This window comes from Polypterus senegalus, chromosome 5 (assembly GCF_016835505.1).
Source record: "Polypterus senegalus isolate Bchr_013 chromosome 5, ASM1683550v1, whole genome shotgun sequence".
Taxonomy (NCBI): domain Eukaryota; kingdom Metazoa; phylum Chordata; class Cladistia; order Polypteriformes; family Polypteridae; genus Polypterus; species Polypterus senegalus.
This window is the reverse complement of record NC_053158.1, coordinates 107,196,553-107,216,914: the sequence shown is the minus strand read 5'-3', so window position 1 is coordinate 107,216,914 and position 20,362 is coordinate 107,196,553. Positions and strand designations below refer to the sequence as shown.

General features: G+C 39.1%; 1 protein-coding gene across 1 annotated transcript in view; it reads left to right on the top strand.

Annotated features, from left to right (window-relative positions):
- phlpp1 (PH domain and leucine rich repeat protein phosphatase 1) overlaps positions 1-20,362 on the top strand; it is a 239,361-nt gene that overhangs the window by 180,250 nt on the left and 38,749 nt on the right. The window contains exons 11-12 of the mRNA XM_039753204.1: positions 7,919-8,119; positions 16,904-17,066. Coding sequence (XP_039609138.1) covers positions 7,919-8,119; positions 16,904-17,066 — 364 coding nt within the window. The remainder of the gene's footprint in view (positions 1-7,918; positions 8,120-16,903; positions 17,067-20,362) is intronic.

The window sequence follows — 20,362 nt, the reverse complement described above, 5'->3', positions numbered from 1 at the left end:
GTTAATGCTCTACTATACTCGGATTGGTTCATTAGAAGGTATTCTTTTTCTCTTTTTGCTTCAAATGGGGCAATATCCCTAAAAGCAGTAGCTTCTTACTCACAAGTAGTGATGAGTGAACATTGCCATGTTCGTTTTGTCCCCTAAATCACAGAAATGTTTGCCTGAATAATAATGGTGCAGTCGTCTTTAAAGTGTCCCTGAGGGCTAGGGAAACATTTGCTAACTGTACTAGACTGATTATTTTGGCCAAAAAGGTGACCTGAACTGAGCAGCATCAGTGCTAATCGCTGCACCACCATGATATCAAAGAAGAAGGTATGCAGTCAGAGACATGCAATCATAAATTTTGTCAAAACAAAGCAGAAATGCTGAAATCATAGTCAAAAGTTGGAAAACATATGTAGGTCATGATTGAAGCTGCTTGTTTGTTCTATTTTTTGAAGTCATGTTGAAGGCTCCCCAAACTGTTTGTGCTGATGCTTTGCACTTTTTCTTCAATTAAAAAGATAGAAATGTGTTGTAAATAGTAATAAACCTTTCATTATTATTATTATTATTTCATTGTGTTTCCTGTGTTGGGGTGGTTTGGGGGGCCTGTCAGACTTCTTCAAAGTCTGTTTTTTATCTGCTTGTGGCTAATTATTATGCATGCAAAGGCACACACCTCCTTCTCTTATACTGACATGGCACTCGAAGATCGACCTGCACATTGCCAAAAAACCTTGAACAATTTTTCTGGTTAATGATTCATGGCATTCCATTTATCAAGATGAGTTATGGTTTTAGCATCTTGGTTCTGGTAACAACTTATATTTGCTTAATGGCTTATAACATTTCTCAGTCAGACAGTTTTACTGTCTAGTATTTGATAATGTCGGACCCGTTTGAAACCATCTTCACAGTTGCTCAGAAACTCTGTTGACAGCTGGCAATTTAAAGATGTCAGCTGCAACTAAAAAAGTAGATGGACCTACTCTATGCAGGGGTCTAGCCAAGCACTTTGGATATTTGCTATTCATACATTTAACTTTTTAAAATCATAACTGTTTATTATAATACATTCCAATGTCACAAGCAGAGAGAACTCATTATTTATGCTGTATATATTTCATTAATGTGGCCAAAAAGATGACCTGAACTGTGTAGCAGCAGTGCCAACCACTGCACCACCGTGCCTCTGTGAGATCAAGCAAGAAAGAATGCAGTCAGTGACACAAAATCATAGATTTCATCAAAACAAAGCAGAAATACCAAAATTGTAGTCAAAAGTTGGAAAAAATGTGTAGGTCTTTTAAAGGCAGAAAATTCTAAGTGGTGTATCATGAATGAAACCACTGGCTCATTCTGTTTTTTGAGGTCATGCTGAAGTCTCTCTAAACTATCAGTGCTGATTCTTTGCACTTTTTATTCCATCAAAAACATAGAAACAACTTCTAAATAGTAATAAATCTTTTGTTATTATTATTATTTCATAGAGTTTACTCAGATAGTGGCTAATTATTTTGCGTAGGGCACAAGCCACCTTCTCTTACGTTGACGTAGAACTTGAAGATGGACCTGTACATTTGGCTACAAGCACAGATAACTTGTCCTACAGAGTCTGTAATGCAGATGATCAGCTTTATATACCCAGAGGGCTTTCCCATCAATGTTGGCTGTTACAGAGGATATCACTCTGGCCTCTCAAAGCATTATAGGGGATTGGTATTTAAAAAAAAAAAAAAAAAAAAAAAGTTTCCTAAACTGGTCGAATTATCTATACTAATAAAAGGCAAAGCCCTCACTGACTGACTGACTCACTGACTCATCACTAATTCTCCAACTTGCCGTGTAGGTAGAAGGCTGAAATTTGGCAGGCTCATTCCTTACAGCTTCCTTACAAAAGCTGGGCAGGTTTCATTTCGAAATTCTACGCATAATGGTCATAACTAGAAGTTATTTTTCTCCATTTACTGTAATGGAGTTGAGCTCGAAAAGCCGTGGGGGGGCGGAGTTTCATGTGACATCATCACGTCTCCCACGTAATTACGCATTATGTAGAAAACCAGGAAGAGCTCCAAAAAGCACTTAAGAAAACATGCATTATATAATTAAGAAGGCAGCGAAACAATTAGAAGCGAGCGAGTGACATATAAAACCATATTCAGCAGCTCACGTGAACTGACACAGTGCGCAGACAAAAAGCAACAGTTCCAGAGTGCTGAACAAAAACCGAATTACACTGCTACGCTCAAATAGATAAACCACATGCCGTGGCGCAATAGTAGAGGCTTCGCCTTAGCGCCGACGTCCGAGGTTCGATTCCCGAGAGGGGATGCACTGAGTATGTACGCACGCATTTTTATTCATTTTAACTTCGCATCCCCTTGGTTTGAGACGTATGAAAAAATATGCGGTTAACGCAGAAAGACAGATCACCAATTGAAGCCTTATGAATAATGGATACTTTATTCACGATCAATGATTGTTTTGGTAAAGCCATACTTAGTGTATTCATTAGATGAACGGTAAAAAAGTAAGAGCGAGGGGAGGGTAACTTATTGAGGCACACAGGCAAAACCATAATAGCACGCGGGCTCGATGCACTGTAGTGCACGTCAACTCGATCTAAATTGCGCGATCACATTCGAAAAAATATATATTTTCAAGTTCTATTTACTCCATATCTGTCAAACTCAAGGCCTCATAGGCCACATCCGGCCCGGCGTGTAATTAAATCCAGCCCGCGAGATCATTTTATATACTGTATTATTGTTATTAATGGCCCGGGGAGATGAAGCGCTGGTAACACAATAAACTACAGATCCCATAATGCAGCGCTTCAGCTGCCTTGCCGAACACTTACTGCGTTAATCAAGTCTAGCTTATGATGCTGCAAGTTATTGCGAAGCTAGCCCACACGATGCCGAAGAGAAAAGGTCATTCTGAACATAGAGCCTTTAAAAACCGATGGGAGGCTGAGTATATGTTTACTGACATTGCCGGTAAACCCGTGTGTCTCATTTGTGGAGCTAATGTGGCTGTAATTACAGAATTTAATCTAAGATGGCACTATGAGACAAAACATCAAGATAACCTGAAAGACCTGAATGCAATGCACAAGATACAGAAAGCAGAAGAGTTGAAGAAGAATCTGACACTTCAGCAGACAGTTTTACCCGTGCAAAATCACAAAGTGATTTCAAGTGAAGCTACTTTTATGGGAGACGCAAATGCACCAGTGCAACTTGCCACACTTTCCCTGTTGCCAAGTAATGTTGAACCAAGTCGGCACAACAGTGTTCCCAAATAAGCATTTTGCTGATAAACTGAGCACACTGCGCACTGAGTTCGCACGGCGCTTTGGTGACTTTGAAGAACAAAAAAAGAATTTTGAGTTGTTTTGCAACCCATTTGCCGTTGATGTGGAAACTGCACCTGTGCAGATTCAGATGGAGGTGATTGAGCTGCAGTGTAATGGCACACTGAAGGCAAAGTACGATACTGCAGGGCCCACACAGTTTATTCTCTCCATTCCCGCACAAATGCTCCAGCTCCGTCTACATGCGGCTCGAACCTTGTGCATGTTTGGTAGCACATATCTGTGTGAGAAGCTCTTCTCAGTCATGAAGACTAACAAAACAGCACACAGGAGTCGCCTCACTGATGAGCACCTGCAGTCCATCCTGACAATCTCCAAAAAAAGATGCCAGGCGTCCAGCTCTGATAAAATGACATAAGAGCAAAGACAACTGAATGATTTGATTTCTTATTGCTGAAAAGAACAAATTTTATTTATATTTCCAGGTTTTGTTATGCACCATGTTCATATTTGAATTTGTATAATTTTGACAGGATATATTTTATGGAGAGCAAAATCTTTTGGGATATTTAAAATTTAAGTTTATTTTTTATATAAAATTACATAAGAGTAAAGAAATTTGAATGTTCTTTTAACGTTTACTTTATTTCTAACTTGTGTAATTTAGACAGGATATATTTTTATGGAGAGCAAAATATTATAAGTTATTTAAGGTTTGAGTTGATTTATTCCGGATTAATATTCTGTCGACTAAATAAAAATTCCTTTTATTTAAAATGTAAATAGAACTTGAACAGAAACAATAGTTCATAATATCCACGCAGACTTGCACGTAAGAGCAGGACTCATCTGTTTTAACAAGCAGCGTATTGCACTGATACGAAATAGCCTGCCCATTTCATTATTTAGGAATGGATAAATAAATTAAGATTTTGTACAAATAATGTTTTTCATTTTTCTTCCTTCATGGATTTTGGCACCCCCAGCAACAGTTGCTCGCACCCCAAAGACTGTATATATGTGTACATATATATATGTGTATATATATATATATATATATATATATGTGTGTGTGTGTGTGTGTGTGTGTATATATATATATATATATATATATATATATATATATATATATATATATATATATAATAAACTGCTCAAAAAATTAAAGGAACACTTTGAAAACACATCAGATCTCAATGGGGAAAAGAAATCCTCCTGGATATCTATACTGATATAGACTGGGTAATGTGTTAGGAACGAAAGGATGCCACATCGTTTGGAAATGAAAATGATCAACCTACAGATCCCTGAATTCAAAGACGCCCCAAAAATCAGAGTGAAAAAATTGTGGCAGGCTAGTCCATTTTGCCAAAATTGAATTGCAGCAACTCAAAATTGTATGCAGCACTTTGTATGGCCCCTGTGTTCTTGTATACATGCCTGACAACATCGGTGCATGCTTCTAATGAGATGACAGATGGTGTTGTGGGGATCTCCTCCCAGATCTGGACCAGGGCATCACTGAGCTCCTGGACAGTCTGAGGTGCAACCTGGTGGCATTGGATGGACCAAAACATAATGTCCCAGAGGTGTTCTATTGGATTTAGGTCAGGAAAGTGTGGTGGCCAGTCAATGGTATCAATTCCTTCATCCTCCAGGAACTGCCTGCATACTCTCACCACATGAGGCCAGGAATTGTTGTGCACCAGGAGCCACTGTACCAGCATAGGGTCTGACAATGGGTCCAAGGATTTCATCCTGATACCTAATGGCAGCCAAGGTGCCTTTGTCAAGCCTGTAGCGGTCTGTGTGACCCTCCATCGATATGCCTCCCCAGACAATCATTAACCCACCACCAAACTGCTCATGCTGAATGATGTTACAGGCAGCATAATGTTCTCCATGGCTTCTCCAGACCCTTTCACTTCTGTCACGTGCTCAGGGTGAACCTGCTCTCATCTGTAAAAAGCACAGGGCACCATTGGTGCATCTGCCAATTCTGGTATTCTATGGCGAATGCCAATCGAACTGCATGCTGCTGGGCAGTGAGCTCAGGGCCCATTAGAGGACATGGTGCCCTTGGGTCACCCTCATGAAGTCTTTCTGGTTGTTTGGTCAGAGACATTCACACCAGTGGCCTGCTGGAGGTCATTTTGTAGGGCTCTGGCAGTGCTCATCCTGTTCCTCCTTGCCCAAAGGAGCAGATACTGGTCCTGCTGATGGGTTATTGACCTTCTATGGCCCTCTCCAGCTCTCCTAGAGTAACTGCTTGTCTCCTAGAATCTCCTCCATGCCTTTGAGACTGTGCAGGGAGACACAGCAAACCTTCTGGCAATGACACGTATTGATGTGCCATCCTGGAGAAGGTGGACTACCTGTGCAACCTCTGTAGGGTCCAGTTATCGCCTCATGCTACCAGTGGTGACACTGACTGTAGCCAAATGCAAAACTAGTGAAGAAACAGTCAGAAAAGATGAGGAGGGAAAAATGTCAGTGGCCTCCACCTGTTAAACCATTCCTGTTTTTTTGGGGGTCATGTCATTGTTGCCCCTCTAGTGCATCTGTTGTTAATTTCATTAACACCACAGCAGCTGCAACTGATTAACAACCCCCTCTGCTACTTAACTGACCAGATTAATATCCTATAAGTTTCATTGACTTTATGCTATACTCTGATTAAAAAGTGTTCCTTTAATTCTTTTGAGCAGTGTGTATATATATATGCATGCCAGCAACACTCATGACAATGACAAAACAATTACATTGTCAATCATGTTACATTATTATTAAAATGTTTCCTTTTCTTTTTCATTACTTCTTTAACACACTACTTCTCCCCTGCGAAGCGCGGGTATTTTGCTAGTCAATGAATAATTCAACAAGCAAGGGCAAGCACCAACGCAGCAAATTTTCTGTGAATAGCGCTTTGGTGAAATTCACTTCAATCAGCTGGGCATATAAAATAATGCATGAAGTAGAAACTCGTTTTGTTACGATGATGCATTATATAGGTCTCTTTGTTTTACTGTGTGTACATTCTCCAATTTTCATTGATTTATTCTACAGTACTTGAAGTGAGAACAACCAGAAGACATGTTATGACATGAGTGACTTACCAATGTTGCTTTCTAACTTGGCATAAAACCCACTTTAGTTTTTAATCATAAAAAGCAAAACAACACTTTACAATCAGCTGGAAACATAAAATATCTCTCTATTATAAAAAAAAAAAAAATATCTTGGAAGGCTTGAAAGGAGACGAAATGTGATTTTCTTGGAGACACTTTAACATCCCGTGAGACAAGGCAGTGAGAGTAAAGGACAGCTGCTGTACAAGCTTTTAAATGTTCGAAGTGCTGCATGGCATGCAGATCAGACAGCACGGCACAAGCAGTAGCAAGCCAGCTAGCTGATCGAGCGTAGAGGACGTTAAAAAAAAATTTATTTGTTTCTTGTTGTATCACTGTTTAAGAGGGGGATTCAGAGGAGCAACTGCATTTCCACAGCATGCATTCAGCCCCGCCCTACACAACATGAGAGAGAGAGACGCGAAGTGGCTGGTGCATAGCACACCCTGGGTGTGGGCAAGTGAAGCAAGCAGGAGGCAAATATTAAATCAAAATGATATCTTACTATGTACAGTCATTTTTAAAATGACAATGTTACATACATATTTCATGGATTATGTAGATAAATGGCAGGCAGCATGATGGACTGAGTATAATAATGTCCATATCACCAGTACAATATCTTGTTTGCAGTCTGAGTGGCTCTTGCACTGTATTAACATTTATTTTGCTGTATGTGCATTCTCTCACTGCCTCTGCACTGTGTCAGCGTCTCTTTCCTTGATCACCATTTGCATCCCTTTGCAATGGGCTGGCATCTACCGTTTCATTTTGTTTACAGTTTGATACAGAGAATGCTTGTCGTTTCAGCAAATTACTTTCAAAATGATGTGAAAGTATTGTTAGTAGCGGTACCTGAAGTTGAACAAAATATCTGCTAGAGCTCCTTGTTGTGCCGGCTTTTTTATCCTCCTTGCAATGCATTGTATAGTACATATAGAGCTGGAAGGAATTTTAGTTGGCCAAGGGAATCCAATTTGGAGATTCAAGCATGCTAATGGAATTGCATAAGCTTGTCAGTACGCATCCATTAATTGGTGGTAGAAAAGGTGACTGTAATGGCCTCTGTAAATTATTTTCAGTATATGTACTTTTGTACATTGTAAATGGGTCTTAACATAGATTTCTTTTGTGATAAAGAATATCCTAACTTGCTTTAAATTACAGCAACAAAATTGTTTAGAAAAATACATAATGTACTGTATACTTTACATCTTACACAAAAGTAACCTTTAAATTGTAATAAAAACCAACAATACATACATTATAAATACATTATTAATTTTGAATGATTCATTTGTAACAGTTGTAAAAGAGAACACAGAAACAAGAAAAAGGTTTAGTGATCCACCCATATATTGTCATTAGTATTAGTTGATATCTCCATTGTGCCATCTTAAAAGACCAGAGTCCAGTCTTATTTTTGCATTATATTGTTACTGTATAGAAAGTTAAAAGGGTTTTTTTTTTTTCCTTTCTTTCCAAGCTTACGATGTCTGAATGCATCTGCCAATAAGCTAGAAACCCTACCCCCTTCAACGCTATCAGAGGAAAGTCACAGCATCCTTCAAGAGCTCTATTTAACTAATAACAATCTAACTGATAAATGTGTGCCACTGTTGACAGGTCACTGTCGTCTTCGTATTCTTCATCTTGCCTTCAATTGTCTGCAGAGCTTTCCAGCAAGGTAAGAGATGTAAAAATACTATTAATCAGATTTAGTACATTTTGTTTGAAATTAATGAGAATGTGAATTACTTACCATTTTTTTATTGTTATTTGTTGTTTTTAGCATAATTATTAGTTTTAAACTGTAACCTTTGTAAATTGAAGATAAAATTACAGCTGTATATACTTTATCTAAATGAAAGTTAATAGCTACATTATGTATTAAACAGTCAGGGCAGCTGACTTGCTAAAATTATTTACAAATAATCAAATGTACTTTTATAGCTGGAAGTAGTGAATACTAGCTGTTCCAGTACCTGATTTGAATACCATTTAATACCAGTGTTGTTGAACTGTAGTGGTGGAGACAGGTTTGATGCATTAGAGCAACATTTCCTAACCTGTGGGATGAAACCCCATACATAGGTCCGATGATTACTCTCGATTCACAGTGATAGCATCGCAAGTAGATCATGGCCATTTCTGGATCACTCCCTAATTCCCACTCTAAAAATGATACTCCATTCAACAAGGAGGAAAAGCATTGACAATCCTGCTTGATTCATCTAATGCTCTGACACTCTGGTGATAACACAATTTCACAAGTGCATTGACAATCATGCTTGATTCACCGAGGAGGATCACCCAACTCCCCTTGCTCAGATGATCGCACTAAATCCATAAAGGGGGATACTTGTTTACCCCCCTCCCCACCAGGTGGGTTGCAAAATTACTGACAAGTGTAAAAATGGTTGGGAAACACTGCATTAGAGGATAGTTGTAAAGCCCTTGCATTTTGAGATAACTTAAATAAAACTATGCATGTTTAGTAGGCTTTTTAAAAAATATTCATATACCCAATTTATAACATCATTTGCCATTGTCAGCCACTCGGATCGTTTTTTTCTTTTTGTTTCTGTTGTGATTCCTAAACAGGGAATCCACAACACATAGTTACGTGACGTTGTAGTGAACTTGACCATCTTTAGAGTCTAAATTTGTTTAATTATGCACTGTAAATAAAGCATAATATATTCCTTCTGACATAATTCTCATTATGTATTTTTTATTTTACATTAGGTATTATTTAATATTTTTTGATATTTTCTTTTTTGCAGCGAACAAACCCACTTACTTAAAATTTCAGAGAGAGAAAGAGAGGTTAGGAGCAGGCGCTGATACAGCGCATTGCCACACCCACCACATGACGAACCAACTCAGGATCCCAGATTAGGACCCGTGTGCAGCCATACAACGGGTGACACCTCAGCACAACACTAGTTCAGATGGAATGGAACCAGTGTGAAGTCTTTTATGGTGGTCCGAGTGTCAATTCTGCCACCAACCCCCATTCTGCCACCAACCCCCATGTTTTCTCTGCAGGTTGGAGGGCTGAATGCAGATTAATGTCATACCCAGGCTAAGGACCTTGCTCAAGGGCCCGACGAAGCAGAGTCACTTTTGGTGTTTACGGGATTCGAACTGGCAACCTTCCGATTGCCAGTGCAAATTCCTAGCTCAGTGCTTGCAAAGTAAATATATCCGTGTCCGGTTCGAATCTTAAAAACATCTGAAAATATTTTTAATAAAGTTTTGGTATCAGGCGTGACATCAGCAGAAGCTGTAACACTCCACCTGAGAGAAAAACTGTAAGGCTAGTCGCCAGCATTCAGACATCAATTCTGATTGCTTCACAGCCGAACAGGACACGGTTAAAAAAAAAAAAAAAATCTTGCAAAGTAAATATGAATGTTTCTATGTATTAAGTAAATGCTGCTTACAGTGATACTTGTGCAATTGATTTAAGGCAATATCATTTGCATTTGCATATTTTTGTTCTCTTTCTGCTGCATTTGTTCTTTAATATTGGAAGTTAGCTAAAGATTTCTTCTATTAAAATTGTGAGTTTATGAAATAAATAGCACAGACTGATCTATTCATTTACCTTTGAAATTTTCAAAGTCTGTAAAAAAAAAGCAAAACAAAAAAAAAACACTATTCTCAAACATCATGTATTATCAGGTGTTGTAAAAATGAATATAATGTGACTGTTCCAACAAAAGTGAAAACAAGTGTTCATTAAATCTGTTTAGCCACCAGCATATGTTAAAACATTTTGAAAATGTTTATTGAGAACGTCAGCGTGGTTCCACACTGCTTTGTGCCGTCATGTCACAATTGCAGTGTCATTTTGAATCTTAGTCATGTACTTTCTCCATGTGTTTTTTAGAGGAACTCCAGTTTTTCTCCACTTTACAAACATTTGTCTGTTTGGTTAACTGCCATTTGTAAATACATAGATTGTGGGCATGAGTGTGACATATAATGAGCTCAACCCCTATCCAGGGATGGTACCTGCTCTGAGCCTAATTATGCCAAGGTATTCAGCAGTTCACCAAATCCCTGGCAAAGAGAATCAGAAAATGGATGGATGGCTATTTGGACAAGATAAATATTTGCAAAGAATCTTACCCAGCAGCTGCATTGTGAAATGCAATTTTTTTTTTTTTTTTTGTCAATTGAATTACCATTGACATTTTAGTATTCTTTCATATGTTACAAATTATTATTTTTCCCTAGCACTTCAGTTTTTCTAGCTCTTTAAAGATTTACACATTAGGTTGACTGGAAACTCTAAATTCAACCTCTAACACTGAGTGTGGCTACTACATACTTATTCATACTTATTTCCGGCGCCACATCCGAGTGGCAGCCATTCCAGCAGCTCCGTGTATGACTTTTATCTTTTTACCTTCTTATCTCTATTTTTCTCTATTTCACTGATCACTTCTACCACTTTCTTTCATGTGGAATTGCTCCCTGGACACTTTTTACTATTTTACTACTTGACATGGATTTTTACACTCTGAGAATCGCCTATTCAAGTAGTCAGCTTAAAGCACTCAGAAGAAATGCTTATGCCGGTGTGGTTCCTTATTTACCTGACGAGGTAAGAAGACGATATCGGGCAGCCGAGCCGGCACAAAGATAAAAGATAAGATTAAATCGAGACAACTTGAGAGAAAATGGCGTTATAAACCGTTGGTGCTTTCTGTGGTCCTGGGAAATGTGAACTCACTACCAAATAAGATCGACGAACTGGCTGTGCTGGTCAAAAATGTCAGAACCTACAGAGAATGCAGCTTGCTGTGTTTTAGTGAAACGTGGCTAACGACTACCATCCCAGATGCTAACGTGGAGCTACCCGGGTTTAGCACAGTTAGAGCGGACAGAGACGCAAGTACCCGGAGAAAGGAGGAGGACTCGCTCTCTATGTCAATACAAAGTGGTGCAACTCAGGACATGTAAACGTTAAAATCTCCAATTGCTGCAGGGACATCGAACTGTTGGCCGTAAGTCTGCGCCTATTACTTGCCCAGAGAGTTTGGACACGTGATTGTTGTTATTGTTTACATCCCCTCAAGCTTAACGCGGAGATGGCGAGTGACATCATCCATTCCGCAGTTGCTAAGTTACAAACGCAGCACCCTGAGGCACTTGTGCTAATCGCTGGAGACTTTAACCATGTAACGCTGGACAAAACATTACCTGCCTTCTCCCAGTATGTGGATTGTAACACTCGGGAAACAGGACTATCGACCTACTATATGCAAACGTTAAAGACGCATACAGCGCCACCCTGCTGCCTGCGCTTGGGAAAGCAGATCATAACCTGGTTCTGCTTCAGCCTCAATACAAACCAAGAGTGAGGGCGCTACCTACAACTACACGCTCATTCAGGAAGTGGTCCCCTGAGGCAGAGCAGGCTCTGAGAGACTGCTTTGGAACTACAGACTGGGATATATTGCTTGGGTCACATAGTGAGAACATTGAAGAGGCTGTTGAATGCACAACTGATTACATCAACTTCTGTATGGACATTGTAGTTCCAGTAAGAACAGTATGCTGCTATGCTAACAACAAGCCATGGGTTACAAGTGACATCAAGGGCCTTTTGAACCAGAAGAAAAGGGCTTTTAAAGGTGGTGATCAGCATGAGCTCAAGCGCGTGCAGAAGGAACTCTGAGTCCAGCTCAGGGCGAAAGAGCAGTACAGGAGAAAGCTGGAGCAGAAGTTGCAGAACAACAGCATGAAGGAAGTGTGGGATGGGATGAAGATTATCACTGGCTGCAGCTCAAGCGGGTGCCGCCATCGAGACAGACGTGGAGAGAGCAAACCAAATGAACAACTTCTTTAATAGGTTTGATCACAGTAACCCACTCTCACCTCGGAGTACTGCATCCTCCAACCATCCTTCTGCTGATACCAGCATAGGTGAGACATCCCCACCCACAATTACAGCAGCCCAGGTGAGCAGAGAGCTGAAAAGACTTTGTGCCAGCAAAGCAGCGGGTCCAGATGGTGTATCGCCATGACTGCTGAAGGCCTGTGCGTTGGAACTGGGGAGTCCTCTACAGCGCATCTTCAACCTGAGCCTGGAACAGGGGAGAGTCCCAAGGCTTTGGAAAACATCTTGTATCACCTCTGTCCCAAAGGTATCACGTCCTAGTGAGCTGAATGACTTCCGGCCTGTTGCTCTGACGTCACATCTGATGAAGACCATGGAGCGGCTGCTGCTTCACCACCTGAGGCCACAGGTCCGCCACACCCTCGACCCTCTGCAGTTCGCATACCAGGAGAAGGTGGGAGCGGAGGATGCCATCATCTATATGCTACACCGATCCCTCTCCCACCTGGACAGAGGCAGTGGTGCTGTAAGAATTATGTTTTGGACTTCTCTAGCGCCTTCAACACCATCCAACCTCTGCTCCTTAGAGACAAGCTGACTGAGATGGGAGTAGACTCACACCTGGTGGCATGGATTGTGGACTATCTTACAGACAGACCTCAATATGTGCGTCTTGGGAACTGCAGGTCTGACATTGTGTTCAGCAATACAGGGGCCCGAGGGACTGTACTTTCTCGGTCCTGTTCAATCTATATACATCAGACTTCCAATATGACTCGAGTCCTGCCAGTGCAAAAGTTAAGCTGATGACACTGCTATTGTGGGCTGCATCAGGTGTGGGCAGGAGGAGGAGTACAGAAAGTTAATCAAAGACTTTGTTAAATGGTGCGACTCAAACCACTTACACCTTAACACCAGCAAGACCAAGGAGCTGGTGGTGGATTTTAGGAGGCCTAGGCCCCTCATGGACCCTGTGATCATCAGAGGTGACTGTGTGCAGAGGGTGCAGACCTATAAATATCTGGGAGTGCAGCTGGATGACAAATTGGACTGGACTGCCAATACTGATGCTCTATGTAAGAAAGGTCAAAGCCCATGGGCGCCGGCAGGGGGGTGCAAGTAGGTGCACGTGCACCCCCCTAGCTTTTGAAAAAAAAGGAAATGGAGAAAAAAAATAAATCTTTCAATAATAAGAAAAAACGCGAAAAAATAGTTTTTATTTTAAATTTTAAATTACAATTAGACGCTTACATTTTACAACTATACATAAACAATCATTCACTTTGTTTCTAAAAGAGCATCTCAACTTGCTTAAGACAACTGGTGTCTTAAGCAAAAGGTAGTATCTAATTATAATTTGAAGCTTGATAGTGGTATATTTTTGTCATTTGCATTCATTATTTTGTAATTATTACGTAAATAATAATATTTTGCATTCAGAGCGTGCTATTATTTGTGTATTGTTATTATATGTATAGGTGTATAGCTACAAAATGTATTTTCAAAATAATTATGCAAATGCGAAAAAAAATGTAAACTTTTTTTAAAATTTATAATTCCCCCAACCCCTTCTTTCTACGCCACTAATACTTTAAAACCCCGAAAAATAATTATATCTATTTTACCAACATACAAGTATATAGTGTACAGCTAGATCTCTTTTTAAGCGGTGTATAGTTCGATTTATGGGAGAACAGTGCGCTTTAGAGAAAATATTTATCATAAAAGTTGTAGAACTTATCAATGTCTACAATTTTTATTTGAAATATTTTTCTCTAAAGTGTACTGTTCTCCCAGAAATCGAACTATTAACCGCGAAAAGAGGTCTAGCTGTATGTAAGTGCTTACAAAATTACATTAAAAACTTAAGGAAAAAAGCACTACCTATGCCACTGAATACATCAATAACATTTTTAACTATATTCCAGTGATCATATGATAACAAAAAAAAGTCGATTTTTTGTCAGAAAATTAAAAATTAGGTCATGCCTTAAGTGGTTAATCTATCTATGCAAAAACTGACTGCTCTGTACTGTTCAGAGATAGCGACTGTATTGGCAGGTATTTAATGGGCACATACATATACAAAAAAAGTTTTTGTTATGGGGGGGAGCGTAGAAAGAAAAAAATCTCTTTATGCACCCCCCTGAATTAAATCCTGGCGGCGGTAATGTCAGAGCCGACTATACTTTCTGAGAAGGTTGGCATCCTTCAACATCTGCAGTAAGATGCTGCAGATGTTCTACCAGACGGTTGGGGCGAGTGCCCTCTTCTATGCAGTGGTGTGCTGGGGTGGCAGCATAAAGATGAAAGACGCTTCACGCCTGGACAAACTTGTTAAGAAGGCAGGCTGTATTGTAGGAGTAAAGTTGGACAGTTTAACATCTGTGGCAGAGCAACGGGCATTAAGCAAACTCCTGTCAATCATGAATAATCCACTGCATCCACTGAACAGTGTCATCTCCAGGCAGAGGAGTAGCTTCAGTGACAGACTTTTGTCACTGTCTTGCTCCACTGACAGACTGAGGAGATCGTTCCTCCCCCACACTATGCGACTCTTCAATTCCACCTGGGGGAGTAAATGCTAACATTAATTTTATTTTTATTTTTTTTCATTTTTTCATTTCTATTACTACAGGGAGTGCAGAATTATTAGGCAAGTTGTATTTTTGAGGATTAATTTTAATATGGAACAAACACAGTGCTATCAGTCAATCCAAAATGTTAATAAACCTGAAACCTGAATGTTTCACAACGGAAATGTGAGTGTGAACATCATCAGGGGAATACATATGTGCGCACAATTATTAGGCAACTATTAGTGTGCATATTTATTATACAACTAAAGGAAAAATGAAAATTTTCCCATCTCACTTGTTTATTTTCATCTGTTATAGTGAGAATAATAAACAAACACCTCAAAATTTACAAATAAACATCTCTGACATTTCAAAAAAAATCAATCAATCAATCAATGACCAATATAGCCACCCTTCTTTCCAATAACAGTCATAAGCCTTTCCATTCATGGAGTCTGTCAGTTTCTTGATCTGTTGACGATCAGCTTTTTGTGGAGCAGTGACTACAGCCTCCCAGACACTCTTCAGAGAGGTGTATTGTTTTCTCCCGTAAATCTAGCGTTTAAGAAGTGCCCACAATTTCTCGATAGGGTTTAGGTCAGATGAGGAAGGGGGGCCATGTCATTATTCCTTCATCTTTAAGGCCTTTACTGGCTGGCCACGCAGTGGAGAACTTCGATGCAAGTGATGGAGCATTGGCCTGCATAAAAATCATGGTCTTTTTCCTGTATCACTGTTTGAAGAAAGTGTCTTCGAAAAACTGGCAGTAGGTTTGGGAGTTGATTTTGAGTTCATCTTCAATGCAAAAGGTCCAACTAGCTCATCTTTAAAAATACCAGCTCATACCAGTACCCCACCTCCACGTTGGAGTGGAGCTCTGTGCCCATTACTGATCCACAGGTCCATCCATCTGGTCCATCAAGAGTCACTCTCATCTCATCGGTCCATAAAACCTTTGAAAAAAATCTGTCTTCAGATATTTCTTGGCCCAGTTTTGACGTTTCAACTTATGTTTCTTGTTCAGTGGTGGTTGGGTTTCAGCCCTCCTTACCTTGGCCATGTCTTTGAGCACTGAACACCTTGTACTTCTGGGCACTCCAGGTAGGTTGCAGCTCTGGAATATGAAAGTACTGGAGGATAATGGGTTCCTGGTAGCTTCACGTTTGATTCTTCTCAAATCTTTGGCAGCTAATTTGCGTCTTTTGTTCTCAACACGTTTCTTGCGACCCTGTTGACTATTTGCAACAAAATGTTTGATGGTTCTGTGATCACACACCAATATCTTAGCAATTCCAAAAGTGCTGCATCCCTCTGAAAGACTTTTTACAATTTTGATATAGGGTGTTGATCTCCATAGGCCACACCCTCCCTCATTACACAAATACACATCACCTGACGTGCTTAAATCCAATAAGCATTCAAGTTAATACAGCTTAGAGTTGGAATATACCCATTAAAAATGATGATATGGTCAAAATACTCACTTGCCTAATAATTGTGCACACAGTGTATTTAATTTAATATTGCTTCTTTGTGTCAGTGTACTGCTGCTGGATTGTGTGAATTTCCCCTTGGGATTAATAAAGTATCTATCTATCTATCTATCTATCTATCTATCTATCTATCTATCTATCTATCTATCTATCTATCTATCTCTATGACCTGCAATACACTGTTGCTCAGTCCAGAGTTAGTTCATGGAAGCACCCAGTATTGCCAGTATACGCTCCAGCCAGCTTAAACTGGTGGAATGCCTATGTGCATTTTTTTAAAATGATCTACATGGTCCAGGTAGTGTTGCAGGGCTTTTAAATATGCGGCTAGGAGTACACTTTGCTAACTTAGATGGAAAAATATATAAGTTATACGTTTCTAAAATTTTTCATGTGGTAGTTTTCATTGATGAACAATACATTTAAATGTGGTAAATAATCTACCAGCTGGCTGTTCAATGTACAGTATTTACTTTGCATTTTGGGAAGTGCAGATCTTTTTTTAATATTTCAATAAAAAATTAACTCTCTTTCCTATACAGTAAAATGGCCAAGTTGGAACAGCTTGAAGAAGTGAATTTAAGTGGAAATAACCTTAAAGCCATTCCAACTACAATCATGAATTGCAGGCGAATGCACACTGTCATTGCACACTCAAACTGCATTGAAGTCTTCCCTGAAGTCATGCAGCTTATGGATGTAAAGGTAATGACATTAAAACTCAAGCTGCTTGTACTGTTCTTTTTAAAGTGAATGAATTATTTTTATGGAGTTTATTCTTTCAGTTACCCACTATATATATATTTATTTATTTATATACTAGCAAAATACTGAAGCATGGAGAAGTAGTGTGTTAAAGAAGTAATGAAAAAGAAAAGGAAACATTTTGAAAATAATGTAACATGATTGTCAATGTAAATGTTTTGTCACTGTTGTGAGTGATGAGTGTTGCTGTCATATATATATATATATATATATATATACACACACACACACATATAAACATATATATATACATATCCATATATATATATATATACACACACACATATACATACATACATATACATACATATATACATACTTATACATACATATATACATATACACACACATATAAATATATATACATACACTCTTTGGGGTGCGAGCAACTGTTGCTGGGGGTGCCAGAATCCATCAAGGAAGAACACACATACATCCACATATATATACATATATATATACATATCTACATATACACACATACATATTCATACATACATATACATACACACAAATACATATATATACACATACACACATATATATATATATATATACATATATACACACACACACACACACACATATATATATATATATATATATATATATATATATATATATATATATATATATATATACACACGCATATATACAGTCTTTGGGGTGCAAGCAGCTGTTGCAGGGGGTGGAAGAAAAATGAAAAACATTATTTGTACAAAATCTTAATTCATTTATCCATTCCTAAATAATTAAATGGGCAGGCTATTTCATATCAGTGCAATACGCTGTTTGTTAAAACGGATGACTCCCGCTCTTACGTGCAAGTCTGTGTGGATATTATGAACTATCATATCTGTTCAAGTTCTATTTAAATTTTAAATAGAAGGAATTTTTATTTAGTCGGCAGAAATATCTGGTAGGAATGTAAGTTAAATGTCGGCATCATTGCATACATTTTTCTTCACCATACAAATGTAAAGAGTAAATTCACCTTACATTCCAACCAAAGATATTTGTGTCGACTAAATAGAACTTGAAAAGATATATTTTTCGAATGTGATCGCGCAATTCAGATCGAGTTGACACGCACTGACGCATCGAGCCCGTGTGCTATTATGGTTTCGCCTGCGTGCCTCAATAAGTCACCCTCCCCTTGCTGTTAACTTTTTTACCATTCATCTAATGAATACACTGAGTATGGCTTTACCAGAACAATCATTGATGGCGAATAAAGTATCCAATATTCATAAAGCTTCAATTGGTGATCTGTCTTTCTGCGTTAACTGCATATTTTTTCATACGTCTCAAACCAAGGGGATGCGAGGCTAAAATGAATCGGGAAGCATGCGTACATACTCAGTGCACCCCCTCTCGGGAATCGAACCTCGGACGTCGGCGCTAGCCTCTACCAATGCACCACGGCGTGTGGTTTGTCTATTTGAGAGTATGTAGATCGGGGTATATATATATATATACACTCACCTAAACGATTATTAGGAACACCATACTAATACGGTGTTTGACCCCCTTTCGCCTTCAGAACTGCCTTAATTTTATGTGGCATTGATTCAACAAGGTGTTGAAAGCATTCTTTAGAAATGTTGGCCCATATTGATAGGATAGCATCTTGCAGTTGATGGAGATTTGTGGGATGCACATCCAGGGCACGAAGCTCCCGTTCCACCACATCCCAAAAATACTCTATTGGGTTGAGATCTGGTGACTGTGGGGGCCATTTTAGTACAGTCAACTCATTGTCATGTTCAAGAAACCAATTTAAAATGATTCGAGCTTTGTGACATGGTGCATTACCCTGCTGGAAGTAGCCATCAGAGGATGGGTACATGGTGGTCATGAAGGGATTGACATGGTCAGAAACAATGCTCAGGTAGCCCGTGGCATTTAAACGATGCCCAGTTGGCACTAAGGGGCCTAAAGTGTGCCAAGAAAACATCCCCCACATTTGTCATCTTGTGTGTTTTACTGTGATTTTAATTTACCTTCTGGATAAATGATAACAAAAGAAATGAAATGCTTTTATGAAATTCACCACAAATACACTCCAACATGCATTTAATATTTGTCTTATATACGCCTTTCTGTGTTTCTAGCAAGAATCCTGAGGATTATCAAGTGTACATAAACATTAGTGACAGAACAACAATGTATTATCTCAATATGCAAACTGAACTTTGCTTGATCCTTCATGTATTTTGTTCTTGCCTTCTTTTTATGTTCAGCTTAATATTTTTGTTGTGTGTATAAAATTGTGTACAATTTTGTTTTATTTTAACTAAATATATTGGTAATAGTTTGCATTATTAATAACTATTGCATATATAAAAGTGCATTTTATCAACTCAACTCAGCTTTAACTTCATTTTCCCAAATAGATAAATTTATTTGGTTTGTGTATGAACAGAACTTACACAGAAATAGGTTTTAGATACAAAAAGGCAAGTAAGAGGAAAACAGTATAAGGAACGATTACATATCTGAATGCCAACAGGCATATGTAAATTAAACATACATACAGTGGAACCTCGGGTCATGACCATAATTTGTTCCAAAACTCTGATCGTAAACCGATTTAGTCATGACCCGAAATAACTTCCCAGACAGGATTGTATGTAAATACAATTAATCTGTTCCAGACCGTACGAACTGTATATAAATATATTTTCTTTAAAGATTTTTAAGCACAAAAATAGTTAATTATACCATAGAGTGCACAGTGTAATAGTAAACCAAATGTAAAAACATTGAATAACACTGAGACAAACACCCAGGCTCCCTGCTCAGCAGCTTGCTTTCTCTCAGATGTACGTGTGCCTGCGCTCTCTCTCGCTCGCTGTCTTGCACCGGCTTTCTCCTCCTGCTTCCTGCCTTCTCCTGCAACCTCCCGTTCTTTCCTGTTCTCTTCTTTTTCCCTTTAGCTGACTCGCGCTTCTATTTATGAAGAGACGTGGTAGTTGTGGCAATCAGCAGCTCCTGGGAACAATTACGGATGCGGACCACTTCTCACCTGTACACTTAGGTGAGAAACGCCCACATCACAATCTCCTCAGGAACCTATTTGACCACACACCACCACGCCCCCTTGCTAAGCCGCGAGTACGGTGATTATTTATTAAAACTGGCCTTTTTGACGGGAGCTGTGGACCCGCTATACCACAGGAGGAAGCTGGGTTGAGAGGAGGTTACAGTTTTGAGGGAGAGTCCCTCTGCGTGAT